Source organism: Anas acuta, chromosome 15 (genome assembly GCF_963932015.1).
Source record: "Anas acuta chromosome 15, bAnaAcu1.1, whole genome shotgun sequence".
NCBI lineage: Eukaryota > Metazoa > Chordata > Aves > Anseriformes > Anatidae > Anas > Anas acuta.
The window spans coordinates 8,688,841-8,711,251 of record NC_088993.1 but is presented as its reverse complement, the minus strand read 5'-3'; the positions used below and the strand labels follow the sequence as shown (position 1 = coordinate 8,711,251).

Below are 22,411 nucleotides of genomic sequence, written 5' to 3'. Positions count from 1 at the left end.
GAAGTTTTACACAGCCTCATTTCCTAATTGACTGTCTACATTGGAGTTAGATGAGCTTTAAGGTCCATTCCAACCCAAGCCATCGTATGATTACTGAAGACATAAAAGTGAATAGAAAAAGGCAGAATTCAGAGGACATTTTCCTTGTTTATGCTGTGAGAAGGGTTCTTCTATGCCAGGAGAGATACAATTATTTCAGATGGAAATTGTTTATTGCTCAGGAAAGACAGTAAAGAAGGCTAAAATTAAAAACAAAAGCTAAGCCCCAACTTATCCAATGATGAACAGAACCCACCAACAAATTTTACGGTATCATCCCTGAAACTCATTTTCAGTCTGTCAGAACAAACATCCCAACTTTTGAGAAGCTAGAGTGCACAGAGATCTCTAGTTACATAAAGAGATGTTTTCAAAGGTGTGGAATTGGCACCGTTTACATCAGTCTTTATTGTCTCTAAATAAATACATTGCCTAGAAAGCCTGCAAGTTCAGACTCTAAAGAAGGGTTGATGAATGAAGTTCATCAAGAACTACAGAAGCTATAAAGAATTTAGTCCAATGGGCATGAAATTTTCAACTAAATGTTACACAAATAACATTTTTTTTCTGTTTATATTCTCACATCTAGAAGTCAGCAATCATGGAAAATGTAAGAAATCTGTACAGAGAAATTGTTCACTGACACACAGACAATACAATGACACCACTGACACAATTCCTTTCTATTAGGGATATGGGTGATCGTGTTTGTTTGTTTTTTTTCTTCTCAAGCACCTCAAAGGAAACTATCTACAAATCATACATTCAGCTACTCTCATTTTCAACACTTCCAATAATCACCATTCTACATGCCTGACCATTCTACATGCCTGAACAGCTGAAAAAAACATGTGTCAGCTACGTTTTTAAGCAGCAATAATGCTTACCATCTGAACACATGTACCATTATCAAGGGGCTTTACAAAACACTGTTCTACAGATAGGAAAAGCTTAGAGATGTGTGCAAAAGAGTCACTGTTAAGAGTCAGTTCATAGCTTTCCTATCACAGGACCATACCATTAATTGAAACCAACTAAAAAAAAAAAAAAGGTCATCAGAGTTCAAATACCGACAGTGTACTTCTGGTCCCACAGAAATCAATAGGAATAAAGACCAGAATTTCACCCCTGATATATAAAACCTCATAGAGAAACATTAGTAAACGAACGTTTTTAAAAAGTCAAGAAAACCTATAAAAAACCCTTGGTAAGTCATAAAAAACATTTCAACGTGAAATTTGTAAAATATCACCCTATTTATTCTCTAGGCTTTTCTAACAATATATGAATTTATCATAACACATTTGTAGAAATCTGATGATGAAGAAATAACATTTTTTCTTAAATGTAGTTACTTAAACATTTGCCAGTTTGGAAAGTTGAGCTCAAGTCTGTTTACGAGAAAAAAATTGCACACAATTTTCAACCTTTTCACTTCTGGTTGGTTATCCAGCTCACTGTGGATATTGCACGTAACAGTCTGGAGGAGAGCCAATGCTGCTCACTGGGCTCCGGGTATTTGACTCATAAGAATTTGGAGCAATTTCAACCACACCATCATTTTGAGGAGTTTCTCCTTTCAAGAAGTCATCATCTTCATCTTCGGAAGTACCCTGCATAAACGTAAAATGAACAGTGAGAGCAGAAATATACTGCACGTCTCTATTAAGATTTGACAGAATTAATGAGTGCTAAGACCAAAAAGGGTATTTAAAAAAAAAAATGAACAAAAAAATGACAAATAATAGACATTCTGCAAGAAGGTAAGTAATAAACAAGCTACGTAGAAGCAGTGGAAGGACATAATAAGACTTGGGTTGTATTACAATTGTCATAACTAGTTGGAATGACAAGAAAATCAGACATACTCTCACTATGAAATACTAAACCATACCTACAAAGTGTTTTCCAGTGCCACCAGACAAATTTCTTCTGCAGAGGGGAAAGCTATTCTCAAAGCAAGGCTGGATCGATCCCTAAAGCTTCCTTTATCTAAGTCACTTTTCCATAAATGTTTATTATGCTTATACTCTCTCTCAAAAAAAAAAAAAAAAATCCTGCAATAGAAGCAGCTGACAGAGATTTCGCAAAAGTTGAACTAGATTTTGATCAGGAAAGATTACCCTTTTAATGGGTTTCTTCAGATTCTCAAGATCTTCAGCACTCAATTCTTCCCAGAACTGATAAAAAGGATCAATAATCTTCTTTGATCTGAAAGCAGAATTAAAACACAGTACAAGTTAATTTATTCAGTAAAAATAGCATTATTTTTTTTTCATTTTAATAATACAATGCAAAATGCTTGGAATTTTTGATAGCCTTCTTTAGTATTTTACAAGCTATTAAATCTCTATACATGTATAATCCCCAACTAATCCCATGAATAACTTCATTTTGCTGATGAATACAAATTTAAAATATTTGCTTGAGGAGTCTGGCTACAATCAAGTCTCCTATGTGAGTATTTTTAATAGCTACACTATCCTCTCAATTAAGCAAAATTTTATTCCATTTTTTTAACTGATAGTTCTGTATGGCTTCTTTTAAGCACATGTATTTCTAAGAAAGGTCTTCCTTCTGTGGAAACAACTTTCTTTCAAAAGGCAACAAAAAGAACGTTGCTCTCATAGCATTAAAGTAATTAAAGCATCTGTTCTAGTTTCAACTAGTATAGGGTTAATTTTCCTCCTGGTAGCTGGTAGGGTGCTATGTTTTGGATTAGGATGAGAAGAGTGCTGATAACATGCTGATGTTTTAATTGTTGCAGAGCAGTTCTTAGGACTTTTCAACTTCTCGCTCTCTCCTGCCAGTGGGCAGGCTGGGGGTGCAGCAGGAGGGGACAGACCCAGGACAGCTGACTCCAACTGGCCAAAGGGGTATTCCATACCATCTGGCGTCATGCTTAACAATTAATATGGGGGAACCAGCCAAGGTGGGGGGAGCGGCTGCTCGGGGATAGGCTGGGCATCAGTCAGCAGGTGGTAAGCAATTGCATTTTGCATCACTTGTTTGTACACATTATTATTAGTATATTATTATTATTATCCTGTCTTAATAAACTGTCTCTATCTCAACCCACATTTTCCCGTTTCTCTTCCCCATCCCAGAGAGGGAGGGGGGAGGGTGAATGAACGGCTGTGTGGTGCTTTGCTGCCGACCGGGTTAAACCAGAACAGCATCCCAGTATTAGACATTTGGAAAACCAGAAATAATCTACTATTCATTAAAAAAAATTAAGCTACTTAAATAAGATAAAGTCTCCAATCAAGAATCCCTATGCTCAAGTTTAAAAAAAAAAAAAAATACACACAAAAAACACAAAGCAAAGCAAAACAAAACAAAAGAAAGACACACTACTACAACTGCACCAACAAAATATGTATCAGGCTAACATTATGGTATTTCCATCCTGGAAAATGGGTTCTGTTTCTTCTTCATTGTTTTACACCCAAGTAGGGGTAAATTTCTATTAAAATCTCTTGACAGTCTCTGGTTGAAATACACTACAAGAGAAGTACTAAAGCTCAGGGAAGAAAGTGATCTGTGGGAACCTAAAAGTTTCTTACAGCTTTTAGTTTGTGTTTTTTTACAAGACAGAAATGAATTGTGTATTTTCAAACTATACCTTTTGAGCACGTAGGGATCAAAGGGGAAGAAACTGTCAAGTGGGTTAGTGCATGTCTGCACAAGGTCACCCCCAGTCCCACTCCGAACAACTGGTATGAACTGCCTGTTGTTCCTCTCAATAATTGTGTAACAGAACACCAACTGGTATTTCCTTTAAAAAAGCAATAAAGGAAAGAAGCATTTTTAGCGCATTGAAAGCAAGTATTTCAGATGGCATTGAAATACAAAAGTTATTTTTAACAAACATAAACATAACTATCTATTTTGCAACTGGTATTAGGGGTTTTCAAGGCAGTCACCAGAAGAACGCATGTACGAGTCTATTTTTTTCCACAACACTCCTGAAGGCTTCACTCCAAATAGAACCATACTGGCACCAATACAAAACAATAAAGCAGTTCTATAGTACTGTAGGATTTCATTGAAACTGAACCAGAAGTAAACTTATCCCACCCTGAATATGGGGAATCTTATACAAGTTCTCTTGGATAACACTCAGTACTATCCTAACAAAACCCACATTCTAAAATAACTGTGCTGTTATTATACATATACACTCAAATCTGTATCTGCCTGAAACTGAAGAAAATGTATAGATACCTTGTAATAGCAGCAAATAAGTTCACAACAGAGGGTATACATATCTTCAGAGGGTTTAGTTGACACATGACAATGCGCTCAAAATTTAAACTCTGCAGATATGACAGACCTTCGGAATAAGAACAATTGACAAACATATTATATACAGGTTATTTATCATCTAAGCTTAGCATTATTTCTAAGAATTTCCAGTCTTACTAGCCTGCACTCTGCACAAGAAGCAGATACTAAGGCTCACTCTTACAGTAGAGATCTACCCCACGGCCTTCTGATCAGAAAAGCTGCCACAGCTGAGGGACCCTTCCAACAAAGACGCTACACTTACACAGGGACTGACAGAGATAGCACCATTATGGACTACAACAGATTACTAACTGAAGCTCACACTAGTTTTATACAGCTGAAATTCAAACATGCTCAGTAAATGGGGTCAGAAATCTATGCTGAGGAGTTATATGCACTGTTTTCAACAGCAAAGAAAAAAAAAAAAGGATCATTTAGCTTTGTAGCCCAGGTGTATTAACCATCTTACTTCATTTAGAGTATAATGTAAATTTGCCATCAGATACTTGATTGAATTGACTGTTAAAAAAAATAAATAGTTAAACTTACAAATTAATGCCAATGCCCTTCAAACCTAATACACTCACCTTTCCTTAAATTTCCATCCAAAAGCTGCTTGTGACGGAAAATAAGTGTATAGAATGCTGCCTGACATGTAGAATAAAATGGCCCATGGAGAGCTACATCACAGTAAGCATTAGCCCCTGTATCCTGATTATCAATGTATTTATGCATCCAATTAACCAGCAGATCCAGGCATGCTTTTACTGTACTATAATGGAGAAAAACAATGTGTAAAAATAGCATCTGCAAGGAAATACATTAAACAAGTATTCAAAGATGTCAGTGGTTATAAAAACATCAGTAAGAAAAATCTCACTGGAAAAAGTAGCTTCTGTTATGAACTTTCTCCTTTACCTCAGCAGGAAATGAAACAATATATCAACACTGAAAATCTCAAACAGTGAAAGCACAAGATGCCAGAAGAGATGAATCGGTGAATGCACGCTGCATTTGACATGTACAGTAAACAATAAAAATCTTGGGCCATGAGCCGTACAGACAGAGATGCCTCCAGTGTCCGACAATTGCAATACCAAGTTAACATTAAAGTCACCAAGCTGACATTTCGAACAGCATAAAAATACACAATGTGTACATAGGAAAGACAACATTTTCACTCATTTGCTGAAGTACTTGAATCCTATATGTATCCAGATACTTGGACATGACTTCCATGTCTCAGAGTCTAGGTAACATGCTTAACAGAGGCCATTAAAAAATCTGCTCCTGAATATCAGATATACTGAGCATCCATGACTCTGCCTGAAGACAACATAACCTACCCATGCTCACTATTTCTTGGTAAGTGAAGCCTTAAACAGCAAGAAACGAATCCTAGCAAACATTAGCCTGCATCCCAGAAATATAACACCTTCCTGGAAAATTCAAGACAATACTGAAATATTATTGTGGACAAGAAAAACAAGACTATCAATATTTGTTTACTGGCAAACCTGTGTGAACAGAAAGCTAACACTGGATGCACATTCCATGAATTCTGTACTTAACCTCAGCGTTTATCATAAATTGTTTGGTTCTACTCATATATCAAAGCAACTTACACAACTGGAATAAATTTAGCTCTTGCCAAAAAGCTGCCAATATAGCTGCCAGCAGTTTGCCTGATCACTGAAGGATTGTTTGGATCACGCAGTTTTTTCCAAAGATGGTCTAAAAATGCCTCAGCGAAACCCTAGAAACAAGATACATAGAAATCATGAGTTGTTATGCTGATAACACTGAGTAATAGATTCCTAACATTCAATTCCCACAATTTCCATAAGCAAACCATAAAAAGAATCCCTCCATCACTGTAAGTACGTACTCTCACTGGTGGAAGAACGCTGGAAGAATGCTATTTTCTGTGTCTTTTTCTGTATTTAGTTGTAAAAAAGTGAATGGAACCTGAAATTTAGGACAGAGTGTGGAATAGATACGTGAGAAAAGTCTTTAAAAACAAGAGCATTAAGGTGTTAACAGGAAGCAACTGTTCACCATCTCTTGTAGCAGAAGGGCATCCAACGAAAATAACAGGAAGCTGAATTTAGGAAACAAAATACATGATTCTTCACTTTAAACAGTTATATTCTGGAACTTTTTGCCACAGGAAGTTAATGATGCCAAAAATTCACATCACTACAAAAAGCAATGAGGTACTTTCCCCCCTTGAATTTGTCCATCACCTGCCATTACCACAAAGGAACATCACTTTGGCTCAGGAAGTTACTGGGCTATTGCCAGAGGCTGAGAGGGCATTCTTGCAAAGCACCATAATATGCTAGCCCCATTCCAGTACTCTTTCCAATACATACACTATTCACCACTGCCAAAGGCCAGGCATTAGCTTAATTAGATCCTTAGCTACTCTTGTGCAAGAAGCATGGATGTTTTTATTTTAAAATGGTAATAGAACAAGCAGTATTTTGCTTAAGAGATGGGAAAGTGGAGGAAGGAAATTACCAAATTGAAGAAATAACAGTCGGTATCTTTAAGATAGTTTTGGGATGCTGAAAAAATTTACTAGAGCACTGTGCCTCAGGTTCAAGAGTCCAGTTGATTCCTGTAAAAGATGTCTATTAACCAAGTTCCTTCACCGTGGATTAGATATGAGCTATTTGCTGTTTACAAAGAGCATGGCAAGACCAGAGATATAATGGAAAACTTGAAAAGGCAAGTAACAGAGAAGGGAAGAAAAAGTAAAGATACTAATGAATCCTGATGTATCTTCAGCCAAAATGTAAGGTAATGGTAGAATTACCACAGAAAACAACTGATTTTTGTAGAAAAGGCAAAATAAGGATGCAGAAATAATAAGACAATTTTTAAAACAGTTTCTACTCACCAATTTAAAGCTACAGATGTAAAACATGAAATACTGCACGTGACATGAAGCATGAGTTGGTAAAATGAGCTTGTCAAAAACAGAAACCAGGTCCCGATACAAATCCTTTGTCTTGTTGATATCAAGCTTGCCTATACAACAACAAAAAAAGCCATTTCAGGATTTTTCTTCATGTTGTGAAATTGACATTTGTATCTTTCTGAACCAACAAGAGACACATTAAAAAAAAAAATAGAGAGGAAAAAAAAGAAAACTCACTACCAAACTAACTTCTAGGCTTATCTGGCATCTGAAACAAAAATGTTTTTACTAAGACCTTCCAGGACGCCAGTTCTACTAGTATTTACATTGATATATATCACGAATATATGCATGATTTCACATATATAACACTGGCAGACATGCAAACATTGCAATAATGTGCTAATTTGGAGGAGCCAGAAGAAAACACTAAAAAATAAACAACATGATTAATGTGAAAACAATAAAGCAACATTTTGCTAAATATTATTCTAAATAAGTAAATCTAACACATTCAGCCCCTTAGTAAATGCCTATTTAACTAAAAAACTATTTATCCTTCCACTCCTTGTAATGCTACAGCTTGAATTCATTGTCCTATTTATATAACTAAATGTCTCCAACTGAAGACTAATGTTATAAATGAACCTTTGCATCTTCAGCCAGTAAAACTGTGGTCAAAGACAGGAATGTGCCAACAGCAGAATTTTACTACTGAAGAATGAGAGCTCTATCTTGTGGCAGCAGCAGAAAGCAAGAATTCCTCTTAAAGTTTTTCTCACATTAGCAAAACAACAAATTCAGTGCTCCTGTGTTCTTACCATCCACATGGCAAACATCTTTAATATAGGAAAACAGGATGGTCATCAAAATATCAAGCCGCTCCGCAAGTGGATGGGCCATTCTCTCACTACTGGAAGAGACAACTTTGTTTCCTTTTCTTTCTTCATCTTCCTCCTGTTTGATAAAATGGCAGTCATGCATCTTTTACACATACAGTATCACAGAGAGGGCAATAAAAAACAGGAAAAGTTAAACTAAATTTCTATGTTTGTGCTGAAGGGGTTTTTTTTGTTTTTATAGTTTGCTTAGCAAAAGAAAATTTTTGCAAACTAAGTCAATTAGCACAAACTCTTTAATAAGATTTATATATAGCAGCTTGTGTTTTTACATAAAGAAATTGATCCACTGTGTATATGCTGGATATTTACATAAATAAATCCAACGCCTGGAGAATGCTGTTAATGTTTGAAGATGTTTCCCTTTTTCCTGTTTGTACTGCAGCAACAATAAAGCAATAATGTATTCCTATCCTCAGTACAGAGACATCTGAAAACTGAAAAATTTGGAGTAGCACAAGATAACCAACCATGGCAAAAAGTCCCTCCTCTGCAGATTTTTCCACACTATCAGAGTTATTAGCAGCTTCTTCGGCATCCTCAATATCTTGCTGTGGAGTACTAACCTACAGTTGCAAACAAAAAATTGAATTTTATAAGACTATAACAGCAACAGGAAACCTTCTTGTATTATCTATATAAAAGAAAAGGCAACACTAATAACTTCTAGGCTAGATCTTGACCTTGACTAAGTAAACATTTTTAAAGGGAATGATACGCATGCAATGCACACACACTCCAAACTGCCTCCAGAATATAAGCCTTCCCCATAAATCAGACATATGCTGAGGTTCAGACATATGCTCAGAATATGCTGAGGTTCTCCAAAATTAAAAGCCTTAATCATTTACAATGTTATCCCTTCTGTCTCTTTTTAGGACTATAAATCCCTTTGTTTAAAAAACTCTCAGGTGTAATAACATCATAAGACTGGGAATGAAGTATGTATCTGGTTGGTTTTATACTGATGACCACAAGCAGTATTAGAACATAACTTTTTGTTGAACTTAATGCTGAAGAGTACCTATTTTCTACTCCATTAATTTTAACCCCAAGCTTTCTTAAAAGGTGATGCAGAACAAACTTACATCCAACTTTAACAGTTTTTCAACAATAAGCTCCAGAATCTGAAGCCTCAGGGTTGGAAGGTACACTGTTACTCGTAGCAGGTTATGTACGTAACATTCCTATAACACAAAATTAAGGGATAGCTGTAACAATGTTAACTGAAAGTCTCATTTTTGCCAAGGATTTTTAAATACATTTCTCACTTTGTCATTTAAAGAGCCAGATATAGGTTAAGACAGACTGTATTCAGTCTAGAATAAATTAACATATAAACCAGACACCAACTTACAATTGTTAAACTGTGTTATTATTAACTTCTTCACCTACTATTTCCATGCTAATTTTTCCAAGTATCTCCAGACAGAATGAGTATAAATATTCTGTAGGAGTTATTCATTTCCACATTCGTTTGTCCCTCAACTTTCCCCAAGAAAATGAAAACAAGCACATTCCTCCCTATTTCTAGAATCAGATTTAGTAGCACTGTTTGAAGTAAGACTAAAAAATCTTTGGTTTAGATTGTCAGAATAAAAATAAACTTTTAAATTCTACAGGTAAGTGTTCTCAGAGTCATTCTGATTATAATTCACACAAATTAATAAACAAGTTCTGTAAGTGTGCACATGCCCACACAGACACATGTACAAATGACAACACTGCAACTTTCATATAGCAAAACTGTCAAGCTAACACATTTAAGTGCACCAGTCTCTTTGTGAATATGCATTATAACACAACCTTTAATTATACAAGGACATATGATTTTTCCACAGGCCATCTGGCTCAGTGCATAAAATGGACAGAGCTAGTTTACTGAAAAACTATAAACTGAAGAGATTTAACAACAATGCGTGGACCATACTTTCATTATACTCCACTCAAACCCTGCCCTGAAATCACAGTTTTTAATTTCTTCACAACATGTTCCTCACTGAACTGCTTAAATAAGTTATTCCCATAACACCTTTTGAGAACTACTATCCACCTCATTTTACAGATAGGGATCCAATATCCAGAGTTATTATTAAAAAAAAAAAGTCTAGCAAGGTATACAAACAACTTTTTTTCTTTCTTTTTCCCCAGTGCTTGTAAGGTTCAAAACACAGCTCCAACTGACCTTAGCTGGTAGAGCAGGGCTCTGCCCTTCTGTAAAAGAAAATGCCAACATAATCAAGTTGGTAATAATAAATATAAATACCATACAAGAGCAGTAACCTGTTAAGAGATTCCAGCTTGTTTTCTATGACATAGGAGCATCATACTAGAGATGTAATAAAACATTTTAATACCCTACTCTACTGGCAAATTGGATTTCACCTACATCGCCCTTTGCTTTCTGTATGCTTATCAAATCCCCTGTTGTTCTGATGAATGCTTTCCATTTTTACAATAAATGAGACAGGTAGCCTACCGTCTCCTTACTATACAACCCTGAGATTCATCGCCAAACAGGTCCATCTTGTGCATTGATTAAGAATGCAATCCTGTGGAAAAAGATATGCAGTTATCTCATTAAAGACTGGCATAATGCCTATGCACAAGGAACTTAAGTATGTTTGGACAACCTTTTACTAAACCCACGTCTGGACATAAACTTATAAAAAAAAAATAACAAAATTTTAAAGCAATACACTAAAAAATTTATATTAAATACCTCCAAATCAATTGTCATACTTTAAAAAGCAAATGAACAAACAAAAATAATGTTCATGGCTCTTACCAGAGTTCTTTCTGATTTATTAATGAAAGGAAAGCTTTCTACAAGTATTGGCATAAGAAATTGCAGCGTTCTGCACAGAAGAAAAAAAAAAAGAAAGAAAGAAAGGTACAGGGTGTTATCACGACAGCAAATACTAAAGCTCCAGCACTCTGAAGACAATAATACTTGGAATATCTTATTAACTGGAATAAGCTTATTTGCTTACTTCACAGTAACCTTATTTTAAGGTAACTAATTGTATCAAATCCCAAGAATCCCAGAATAGACAATAAGCAGCGAACTTTCACTGTGGGCTTGTTAAAAGCTACTTCAATTACGTTGCTATAAGGATGACTTTCCATACTTCCTATTCCCATTCAAATTAAAAGGATTCACAACTAGCTGCTGATGCCTATGGAAATTTCATAATGATTGGACAGAACGTTCTACCATTTAGTGAATATTAAAAAAAAAGTTACACAATTAATTATTGTACTACCAATTCGGAGAAAAAAAATCTTCAGTTTTGTAGCTGTAAGGAAAGGGCATATGAAACCTAGAAATTAAATACTTACGAAGGAACATATCTGACAACAGTTTGCAATGCTCTATGGCATGTATTAAAGTTTTCAGAAAGGTCTAGAGAAAGAAAAAAAAAAAAGTACTGTTATCGATTGGGTTGCAGAAAACCAATTCGGGAACCAATGAAAGCAGTTCATATCAATTAAATATTTTAGAAAAACCAAATAAAATTGCATTTGCTTTTTTTTTTTTTTTTTTAATAAAGTTGAATTGCCTTACTACTAAAATAATTATAAATATTAACTTCAAATAACATTCATGGTATCAGAATAAACTCTGAATTCGCTTCCACCAAGCCAGATATTGTTGCTATGCGGTCTCATATGGAAGCTAAACTTTGAAATACAAAATGTATCCCATGTTACAGAAATATTTACAAAACGTCAAATCCAAGTCTAAAATTAGATAAAAACTATCTAAAGATTATGCTTCATTTTTGCACAAGTCAAACAACTAATTAGGCTTCTATAAAGGTAATGTTACAAGTGAACACCAGAATAGTAGTTGGCTCCTCACAAGCAGAACTGAAATTTATTTCAGCTTTCAAGACTCATGAAACTCTTGAAAGACATTTAGCTATGTGTTTGCCTAATCAATAAATGCACTAATTACATGGCATTTTTGTTACTTTTATCAATTGAATTAGCACAGACACACAACACTCAAGAATCCCCCAAACTACCTAATTTTATTGAGATAAATAATATTAAAACAAAGTAATTCCTAACTTTTCTTTGGCTTTGAAACAACATAGGATTAGGAATGTTTTCCTACACATCCAGCCATATTCCTACAAATGTTCTACAAGGAACAGTATTTTGGAAGTACCAAGGAATGGGTCACCACACCGCTAACTCAAGTACAAGGAATTTAAGGGTGTCCTGTTTCCTTCATGCTTTATATTAACTCCAGTAAATTACTTTTGTAAAAATGAAGCAACATGCATTGTATGCCTGTTTATTAAATGTTTTACAATAGCATACAGAAGCCTTACTTCCTTTATACTCACTTTCATCATCATCATCAGAATCTGAAATATCCACATCATCTTCTCTGATGGTTATTCGAGCTACCGAAAATGAGATCATTATTGGAAAACTGTGCAAGTTTTACAGGTAGCAGTTTCAATGCCAAATCAAAGCATGCTGGACAACAAAAGCAGCAAAATTATCCACAAGAGTTTTAAAAATAACAGTCAAAAAGACTGATTCAGAGAACCAGGAGGTTCTTAAGAACATCCAACATGACCATCACCTCAGCTTTCCCTTTTCAGTAGAAACAACATTACACAGTTCATTCCTCATCTAAACATCTTCACAAACGGGGTTCATTATAAATCTAACTGCCCCTCAGAACATGACTTCTGAAATGCAGGTACAAAAAAGAGTGTGTCACAATGCAGCCATTCAAATTAATCAATGGAAAAAAAAAAAACAACAGATTGTGATACATGCTATACAAAATTTAGCTAAGAAAGAGACATTTTAATAAAGCAAGCAAAGAAGATGAAAAGAAAAATAACTTACGAGGAACAAACTGGGATACAATCATGCGGAGGCATGGCCTAAGATGGACAGTTTGTGCTGACACCAGATTGCCAAGAAAACCCAGATATTCTTCCACTACCTCTCGGCTTCTTCGCAACCATGGCAGCTTCTGAAAGCAAGTAAAAACAGAGATGTTGAACAGATGTTTTGAGCACCAAGCTCTTAAACTTCCCATAGAACAAACAGATACATACTAGCAAAAGGCTGACCAGTTGGTCAAAGTCCTTGGTCAAGTAGGTAACAGAAGCTCGGAATTCATGCAGCCAATTAATGATCTGGGCATCCTAAAAATAAGCAGAAAAAAAAAAGCAACTATTTCAATAAACAATATGATCAAACTATTTTTAATAGCAACAACTATAAAACCACAAGTCAAAGATTAAGACTGTAAATAGAAATTATTTAGAATAAATATAAAAGGGATTTCTTGAACTAAATTAGTGTACTCACCAATGATATTCTTGAATGAAAGAATAAATGCCTATCAACTCCTAAACCAAGTTTGCCTGGAAGGCTTAAGTTACAAGCTCAGCAAGGCATGCAAAACTCACTTGGACAGACTCAGAATTAATTTATTTTTGTTCTTAGTTTGCAAAGAGCCATTCAGGTTTTGAAGTAAGACATACATTGAAACTGTAGCAAATCTACACAAAAAACTGTACAGTGAATTTGCTTGTACTCCCCAAAAGGCCTGCTAAAGACAATACAACTTTACAAAATGTCCTCCTTAAAAAGAAAAGGAACTTAATATAACATAATGCTTCCTGCAGCACTCTTTGTATTACTGGGCTCTGTGGTTTGATTGAAAGAGAAAACAAAATGGAAAAAGGGCAGCAAACATGGCAGGTATTCACAGCTATAATGAACATTCCTGAAACTATTATTTTAACTGCTAAATACATATGCACCTTAATGCTTAATTAACTGTACATTCAGTGAGAACGAGAGGTAATGATTGACACAGCTTAAAGGTACTGCAAGTCAGTAGCCATGGTTTGACGTAACCATGGTTAGTGATCTGCAGACAAACATCACTGACCTAGAAGGATACCTTGAAGAATCATAGAATCATAGAATATCCTGAGTTGGAAGGGACCCTTAAGGATCATCAAGTCCAACTCTTGACACCGCACAGGTCTACCCAAAAGTTCAGACCATGTGACTAAGTGCACAGTCCAATCTCTTCTTAAATTCAGACAGGCTCGGTGCAGTGACCACTTCCCTGGGGAGCCTGTTCCAGTGTGCAACCACCCTCTCTGTGAAGAACCCCCTCCTGATGTCAAGCCTAAATTTCCCCTGCCTCAGCTTAACCCCGTTCCCGCGGGTCCTGTCGCTGGTGTTAATGGAGAAAAGGTCTCCTGCCTCTCGACACCCCCTTACGAGGAAGCTGTAGACTGCGATGAGGTCTCCCCTCAGCCTCCTCTTCTCCAGGCTGAACAGGCCCAGTGCCCTCAGCCGTTCCTCGTACGTCTTCCCCTCCAGGCCTTTCACCATCTTCGTAGCCCTCCTCTGGACACTCTCCAACAGTTTCATGTCCTTTTTATACTGTGGTGCCCAGAACTGCACACAGTACTCGAGGTGAGGCCTCACCAGTGCAGAGTAGAGCGGGACAATCACCTCCCTCGACCTACTAGCGATGCCGTGCTTGATGCACCCCAGGACACGGTTGGCCCTCCTGGCTGCCAGGGCACACTGCTGGCTCATATTCAACTTGCTGTCTACCACGACCCCCAGATCCCTCTCTTCTAGGCTGCTCTCCAGCGTCTCATCGCCCAGTCTGTACGTGCAGCCAGGGTTTCCCCGTCCCAGGTGCAGGACCCCATCCATCACAAAACAAAGTTTCTCACCCTAATGTCAGTAAGCCTGAGGCATCTTTTATCAAGATTCTGCATACAGGATATATGTATAAACCAACAGTTGGTGGTTTTCATTCAGAGATAATTCTGACAGATTCCACAAAGCAAAAAGCTGTTAAATGCTGCTAAATGTTTAAAGCAAAGGATTTGGTGACACCAGTGCGACCTGTCTGACAGGTGACATTCAGACAGCTGAGCATTAAATCATGAGAGCTCCACGGTGACACGACTTACCTTTATGTCTGGGTCTGACAGCTGGTGCTTTAACAACTCATAGTCAGTGGTGTCACCCTAGCAGGGGGAAGAAAAATAAAGAATATTTACTACCCTTCTGACAAAACCCACACGTGCCGCTAACGTGCCTAAGCGGCCTAACGCTGCTAAACAGCGACATAAAGAAGGCGAACACGAGGGGAAGCCCACGGAGGGCGGCGGCAGCAGCACGAGGGGGAGCTGGAGCTGGAGCTGACGGGCCGTTTGTGCCACCCTCTCTGCAGACAGCGCCGGGGTCGCCGCCCCTCCGCAGGGCCGCTCCCGGAGGCTCACCTGGCCGTACTTGAGCAGGATGTCGGGCAGGGTGCCCCCGAAGCGCACCGCCTTCCTGGGCGGCGAGCTCAGGAACTCGTCCCCCCGCAGCATGGCCGCGGCGCCGCGCACGGGGGGCCGGTCCCGAGCGCTGCGCGGCCCCGAGCGGCCAGCAGGGGCGGCCCCGCCGCTGCCCGCTCCTGTCCCGGCCCGGCCCCGGCAGCGGCCCCGCCGCCCGCCGCCGCCACACGCCGCCGGAAAGGGCCCCGCGTCCCGCCGGAAGCGGGCACCGCTCCGCCCCTCGCACCATAGAGATGAGCGGCTGGAAGGGCAGCGGCCGCTCTGCCTGCGCGTCGCTGGGGAGGGAGGAGCAGAGGGGGTGGGCTCAGGGTGCGCCAGGGGAGGGGCGGGGCGGGGACGAGGGGAGCTTGGTGCTCCGGAACACATTGCTGCTCAGGAGCAGCAGGCAGCATTGGGAAGGGCTGCCCAGTGGTGGAGTCACCGTCCCTGGGGGTGTTCAAGGAAAGGTTGGACCTGGTGCTTAGGGACATGGGGTAGCAGGTGCCAGTGGCGGTGTGGGGATGGTTGGACCAGAGGAGCTGGGAGGGCTTGTCTGACCTCAGCGGTTCAGGTTCTGTCTGCAGCAGCACCGGAGAGCATCTGGCGTTAGTCCCCTTCACCAGCTCTGCACACCCTGCCCTGTAGTTAATACTTCCCTCCCACCTGCTTGCCTCCCCAGAAGTCCCACTGGATCTTTGGTAGAATTTATGAGTAACTTCCATTTGGTTTCTCCATGGATTAGATGTTCCTATTGAAAGAAGAAAAAATTATATATATATATATATATATAAACACACACACACAGAGCATTAAAACTTTCTTTAGGTCCAGTCCACATCTGAAGAGCCCCAGGCCAAGCGTGTAGCCTTCCATGTGGCTATGAATTAAGGGTGACGCAATGCCTTAGCGGTCGGTCACTGCAGGAAGTGGCACAGAGGGTGCCACGCTGAGCTAGTTTCAGGTAACCAGCTACAAAAGGCTCCTGTATAACCACATAACAAAGATCCAAGCTGTGGTTACTGGAGACCTTGGCTACATTTTAACAAAACAGTCCTATGCGTTCTGCAAGGCTGAATAAATCCAGCTTCAGATGTGTGACTACGTTCACACACCGACAGCACTCCCAAGCATGTACAGCTGCTTTACCATCCACAGCATGAAAGTTCTTTGAATGGACTTTGTGCTGCATTGAGCTACAACTGATAAGGATACCAGGAGACTAAAATAGTGCTAAATATTTGTTAATGTTTAACTGCTGACAATTGTTGGAGCTGCCAGTTCCTATTTAGTGTTAGCCTTCATTATTTAGAACACAAAGAACGAACTGCATGAAATGGTACCTACTTCACATTTAAAAAAAAGTAAATGTGAAAACAAAACAAAACCACAATATAGCTTACAGGAGTTAGCACTGCTCCACAACAAGTACTTTTTATATCACTGTTTAGACACATCACACTAGTAACACTATAGTGCTTCTCTGTGAAGACCATAATCTTTCTTTTCTGATGTTCCAACTCCTATATTTAATTATTAATTCCACATACTATTCATAACTGTAAGCATTTAAATCCTATATACTCTGGGTGACGTGGCAACATTCTATCTACCATCCTACCCAGCAATCACTAAGTATGTGACATTGCATACAAGATTCATATCTCATAATCCACAGTGAATTCATAGCCCTGCTCAATTTACTCAGATAATTATGATCACAACACTAAAGCAGAGAACTGTCACTAGACTAGTACATGAACAGCTGCACGTGCAAGTTTAGGGTTAATTTATCGCTCCTACTAACCAACTAGACATTACATCTCATAGTGCAGTTTAACAGTTGGAGCTACAGGGAATTCAGGAAAAGCAAGTGGCTTTTCAGAACAGAGAAAAAAAAAATGGGAATGACGTTGAAATGATCAGTAGGTTTTAGGGAGGAGGGTTTTTGTTTATTTTTAAACCAACCATTGTAATAAAACAGTGGTATCACATTGCAGTTCCTCTAATAGGAGGAAACAGCTCTATAAAACTCCTAAAACCTGCAGTCAGTAAAGAAGAAATTATAGACCTTCAAATCTAGGGTCTACCTGAATTTGCTGAAAGATTGAGAGAATTTGGAAAACATTTTAAAAACACTGGATACCTGTCAATGTTACTCCAGTAATTTTCAAGAGAACATTTGAGAGTTCACAAGGAAATACAGCCACAGTATTCTCGGTGAGCCCTTTTCTTAAACCCACTTCCACTGTTCAATAAAGCTGCAGTATAAAACCAACTGCGCATTAAAAATGTAAGACCTTTTTTTTTTGTATTTGCTGATGGTGGGCTCAAACTCTTTGTATTAGTGCAGAAACAGAGGGACTCAGGAATTCCTCACATACAGAAATTTTACATATCATTAACTTTAATATAAATTTTCCCACACACAACCCAACCCTAATTTCAATCACATCTAGACATAAATTTGGCAAGATTCTGTAAAATATCATTGTGCTTATTAGTCTTTTTTTTTTTTTTTTTTGACGTTGTAGGTTTTTTTTAGTGCTTCAACATTAGAAAAATAATTCTTGCATCATCACTGGATTAAAAAAGCTCTTCTAAAAGTCATCATATTACATGATACACAACTATAAAGAAAAGATTGGCGTACCAACATCACTTATTATTTTTTACCTATAAAATTTCAAATTCTAAATTATTCCAAAATAATGATGAAAATTCACAAGAGACACTGTAAATTATCTATGTACACTATAAACAACTACTACATTTGTACCCTTGCATCAACAGTTTTACATTTACATTTAAAAGCACCCTTACAAATAGAAGTATTGCACTGGCATCATAAAAATTCACAGTAAGTTCAACTTCTAAACCTTCGTAAAACAGTGCAAGAGTTTTTCATTGTGCAAGAGCTTTTTATCCAAACATTCCCGGGTTATTACAAAAGATGCTTCTACATTACATGCTGCAGTTATTTTCCTGTGAATTTGTTTTGTTTCCTTTTTAGTTCTCACTTCTTAGAAGATAGATTTTAAATTCTGAAATGGTTAAGAAGAAGGGATCCAGTCCAACACTGAGAGAGGTGCATTTGGCAGGGATATAGCTCCACTTTATACAGAGTCCACAGTGGTTGCAGAAATTATTCCAGAATGAGAGAATCCTATTGCATTGAGTAGGGAATTCTCTTTCCATAATTTGTAGCACTTTCCCCACTTTTAAAGGCAGTAACTTCAACAGTCGTGGCTTCAGCAGACCCTGAAGATAACACATTAAGAAAAGGTTACTCCAAAGTAGTCTTAAAACAAATCAATACATAAAACTCTAAGCCATTATTTGAAATAAGTCTTAAAAAAATACTTTTCTACATGCTTAGCAGCCCAAATAATAACAAAAATTACATTACTAGCCCACCTCCAATGGTGACCACGTGTGGATGTTAGATAAAGATCACATTTCTCTCTTTAAGATATTATCTCAACTTCCACTTACTGCCCCACATCTTCCCCAGCCAAATATATTATCATTTTATCACTTCTGTTTTTTCCTCCAGCTTTTTGAGTCTGTAAATTTTTAAGCACCCCATTACCTTATGCCAAATATCACATGGCCCAGTTGCATAACATGCAACAACTTGTGGATGCCCACTTTGTCTTGGAAGAGGTAATAAATAATCATTCCTTCTGCACTTTTCCATACCATTTATGACTGTACAGACCTCTAGCATATGTTATATTCTGCCTCTCCTTGCAGGCTCGAGGATCTTACCATACTTATTCCTCCTTTAATATAACTTATTCCATATCTCAAGAGCTCACTTATTTGCTCTTGAAAATGATGTAGTTTTCAAGAAACAAAATCAGAACAGCATGCGGTATTTCATTAATAGCATTAAAAATTAGTAATCACAAGAACCAGAAAGTTACATAAGTGCCAAAAAAAATTGCTTAAGTAGTTTCTGGAAAGAGCAGACTTCCTTATTAAGGCAACAGTTCATTTCCAGACGCTTGCACTTCTCCTTAACATTGAGGTTTTTATACTGGGAGAAATCTCAAGGTAACATCTCAGGAAGCAACTTCTAATGGCCAGTATGTTGTGGTGGTTTGGGTTTTTTGTGCATGTTTTCCTTTGGGGAAGGTGGGGTTGGAGGATTGTAATGTTTTTTTTTTTTTTTTTTTTCCTCTCCTTGCTCTCAACATTACCTGCCCAAACACGTTTTACCTGCTTGGTGAAGTTCATAAATATCCCCAGATATGCAGAAGATTTGGTCTATCAATAAAGGGTGATCTAATTCAGACAGTTGCTTATGAGAAGGTACAAAGTATTTCAGATGCACCTACTTCAAAGAGATCCCTAAATTATCTTGGAGGTGCAACTATTTGTTATTTTGTATTTTGCCTTGAAAGTTAAAATTGGAGTTCATATTACAATCTGTACCACAACTCATACACTCATTGTTTTGGTTTCTTCTGAATTATAATTACTAAGGCACCTGCACTGAAGTCTGTTTACCGTAGCATTAGAAGTTGCTATTCAAGGGGGAGAACTCACAATGAAGTCCTCTAAATATCTGCCTCCATGGGAAATAACAAACCATAGATTTGAAATTAGCGACATGCAAGATTTGAAATATTTAAAAATACTGGATAACTTTCACTACTAGTAGTTTATTACAGCAAAGCACACATCTATGTATGCATATTGAAAGTAGGACCAGTTACAGAGATAGCAGCTTATCTACTCAACTCAATAACCGTATATTTTAGATGAAAAGTGTTAGGCATATTAATTTACAAATGTCATTTCTTTCCTGCAAATGTAGATCTTGATCAGTCATTTCTAAACCCATTTCAGCAAAATCTAAAAAGAGTATGGAAGGAGAATGACTTATTTTCAACAGCCCATTTCTTGTTGCAGATAGTTAATAATAAACTACACAGCAGCAGTAACAAACCTTCCAAGTTGTATTGCTGTTCTTATCCCCCCCTTCTACAAGTTTTCTGTTAAGCAATGTTGTATCTCCCTACTGTTAGAACTTCCTCTCGAGAAATTCTGTGGCTTTTACAGAAGGCAATTTTCACATGAACTTTTCTGTAAGCCAGAAGTTGTTTCAAGATTTACTTTCAAGGAGCAGCAGAAAAAGCTAACCTCATAGACAGTGAATCAGAACCATAAGATGTTCAGCACCCCAAGTAATTCAGGCAGTTAGTGCAAAGTAGGTCTCACGGTTCTTTCAGAATAGGATTTTACACAGTGAAGTGAAAAATTTACTTTTTTTGGACACTATCAAGTCATTACTCATATTTTTCTTCCTAAATAAATACATTGTATTAATGAACATACTAGGGGTATTTTGAAAGCCTTTATGATCTTTGGTGTTTGCCAAGAAAGAAGTATTTCACATTGCTAGAGAAGGATCTTTCTCACAAGAGTTCATGTGGGCAGCGGCTCATGGCTACATTACCTCACACTTACTGCTCGCAGACGCTGTGAGCTGTATGAGGACCAGTCCCAAACTGCACGGCTTGGTTCTTGCCCCTGACAGACCTCGCAGCGAGCGACCCCATGACAACTGCCTCATGCTCATGTGTGCTTTGTTCACGGTGGCCCTTTCCACCCTTCGGTGTCTTCAGGAAGTATTACACCTGCTTAACCAAACTCGGGACACTTCCCTCACTTGATTTCTATTACTACCAGGATCGAGTAAGATTCCATGAGATTTCTATTACTTCCCAGAAGCGGGTAAGATTCCACGAGATTATTATTTTTTAAATTTGTTCTGCTGTGGGCAGGTGCTTTCACTTAACGAGCTTTTTAACAAGAAGGTAGGAGGGTTTTCTGGGGCAAGTCTCAGGTAGGAGGACTTTGAGGGGTTCCAGACACACACCTGCGATGTCCCCCCGCGGCTCCCCGGGGTCGAGGCCCTCCCGCCCCTCACCTGCTGGGCTCGGCGGGGCGGCCCCGCGGGCCCCTCAGCTCCAGGTCGGCGGTGGCGGCGGCTCGGGTCCTCGGCGCGGAGCCGAAGGCCGAAGAGAGGCGGCGGCTGAGGCCGTGCACCAGCCCCCGCAGCACGCTGTCCCCGCGGCCCTTGGGCGGCGCCAGCCCCACGTCGTCGCGCAGCTCCTCCAGAGGCACCTCCAGGTTGCCCGCGTACCAGAACACCCACCAGATGAGGCTGAGGAAGATGCCGATGCCGCCCGCGTAGATGAGCAGGTCGGCGAAGAACACGTCGGCGAACACCCCGGCCAGCAGCACCGCCAAGCCCAGCGCGTCGAAGGCCAGCGCCAGCCAGAAGGCGGCCACGCAGCGGCCCAGCCCGCCGGGGGCCGCCATGGCGCGGGAGCGGCGCCGCCCGGGGCCGCCCGCACCTGAGGCGGAGGCGGCGCCACACCTGAGGGGTGGCCGCGCCTCCTCCAGCCGCACCTGCCGGTCCGCCGAGGCGAAGGGCGGGAGGGAAGCGGCCGCCCTCAGGCTCTCTGTAACCGCTTAGAGACCCGTCCCTGCAGCTGGACTTCTCTCTCGGATGTTGGGCGCCGCCGGCAGGCTGCTGCCTCCTGCCCCTGACGCGTCGAGGCTGCTGCTGTCCGGTAGTCAAGTCGTGGCGGCGCTGCCCCGCTTCGTGAGGGAGGAGCGGGGCTTGGAGGCTGCGGGTGTTCCCGCAGGTAAGCTGGGCCCTGAGGTGAGGTTTTTGCCTCAGCTGGCTGATGCGCAGCCTGCTCTTCCCCAGAAGGGAGGAACGCCAGAAGGAGTCTTGAAGTAAAGGTACCTGTCCCACACAGCTACGTGTGTGAGATGAGGCAGTTCCTACTGGGCAGGGGATTTGCAAGGCAAATATAAAGTACATCTGTAGGGTCATATAGAGTGCTTTAACTACGTGTTTGAGGAGATTGCCTTAAAAAGAGCAGAATACAACTTCACGT

At 39.4% G+C, this 22,411-nt stretch overlaps 2 protein-coding genes across 2 annotated transcripts; both read right to left on the bottom strand.

Annotated features, from left to right (window-relative positions):
- Positions 1-190: 190 nt before the first annotated feature.
- On the bottom strand, positions 191-15,619 carry RRN3 (RRN3 homolog, RNA polymerase I transcription factor). Its single transcript, XM_068699836.1, has 17 exons — positions 15,453-15,619; positions 15,141-15,197; positions 13,245-13,334; positions 13,030-13,159; positions 12,513-12,572; positions 11,497-11,560; positions 10,943-11,012; positions 9,243-9,341; positions 8,625-8,720; positions 8,077-8,212; positions 7,235-7,365; positions 5,955-6,085; positions 4,917-5,101; positions 4,267-4,375; positions 3,665-3,817; positions 2,163-2,250; positions 191-1,652 (listed from the first exon to the last, which is right to left on the bottom strand). The coding sequence occupies exons 1-17, from the start codon at positions 15,543-15,545 to the stop codon at positions 1,494-1,496; spliced, it is 1,851 nt and encodes a 616-aa protein (XP_068555937.1). The 5' UTR covers positions 15,546-15,619; the 3' UTR covers positions 191-1,493.
- A 2,258-nt stretch (positions 15,620-17,877) lies between these two features.
- Positions 17,878-22,020, bottom strand: LOC137865089 (transmembrane protein 238-like). Its single transcript, XM_068699856.1, has 2 exons — positions 21,430-22,020; positions 17,878-18,749 (listed from the first exon to the last, which is right to left on the bottom strand). The coding sequence occupies exons 1-2, from the start codon at positions 21,822-21,824 to the stop codon at positions 18,740-18,742; spliced, it is 405 nt and encodes a 134-aa protein (XP_068555957.1). The 5' UTR covers positions 21,825-22,020; the 3' UTR covers positions 17,878-18,739.
- Positions 22,021-22,411: the final 391 nt, after the last annotated feature.

Excerpts from the sequence above, each read along its gene's own strand:
- RRN3 (XM_068699836.1), bottom strand. The coding sequence starts at position 15,545 with ATGCTGCGGGGGGACGAGTTCCTGAGCTCGCCGCCCAGGAAGGCGGTG. Across the intron at positions 11,561-12,512 it reads TTCTGATGATGATGATGAAA|ACCTTTCTGAAAACTTTAAT; the intron begins GTGAGTATAAAG and ends TTCTTTCTCTAG. Across the intron at positions 3,818-4,266 it reads TTATTTGCTGCTATTACAAG|GAAATACCAGTTGGTGTTCT; the intron begins GTATCTATACAT and ends GCTTTTTTAAAG.
- LOC137865089 (XM_068699856.1), bottom strand. The coding sequence starts at position 21,824 with ATGGCGGCCCCCGGCGGGCTGGGCCGCTGCGTGGCCGCCTTCTGGCTG.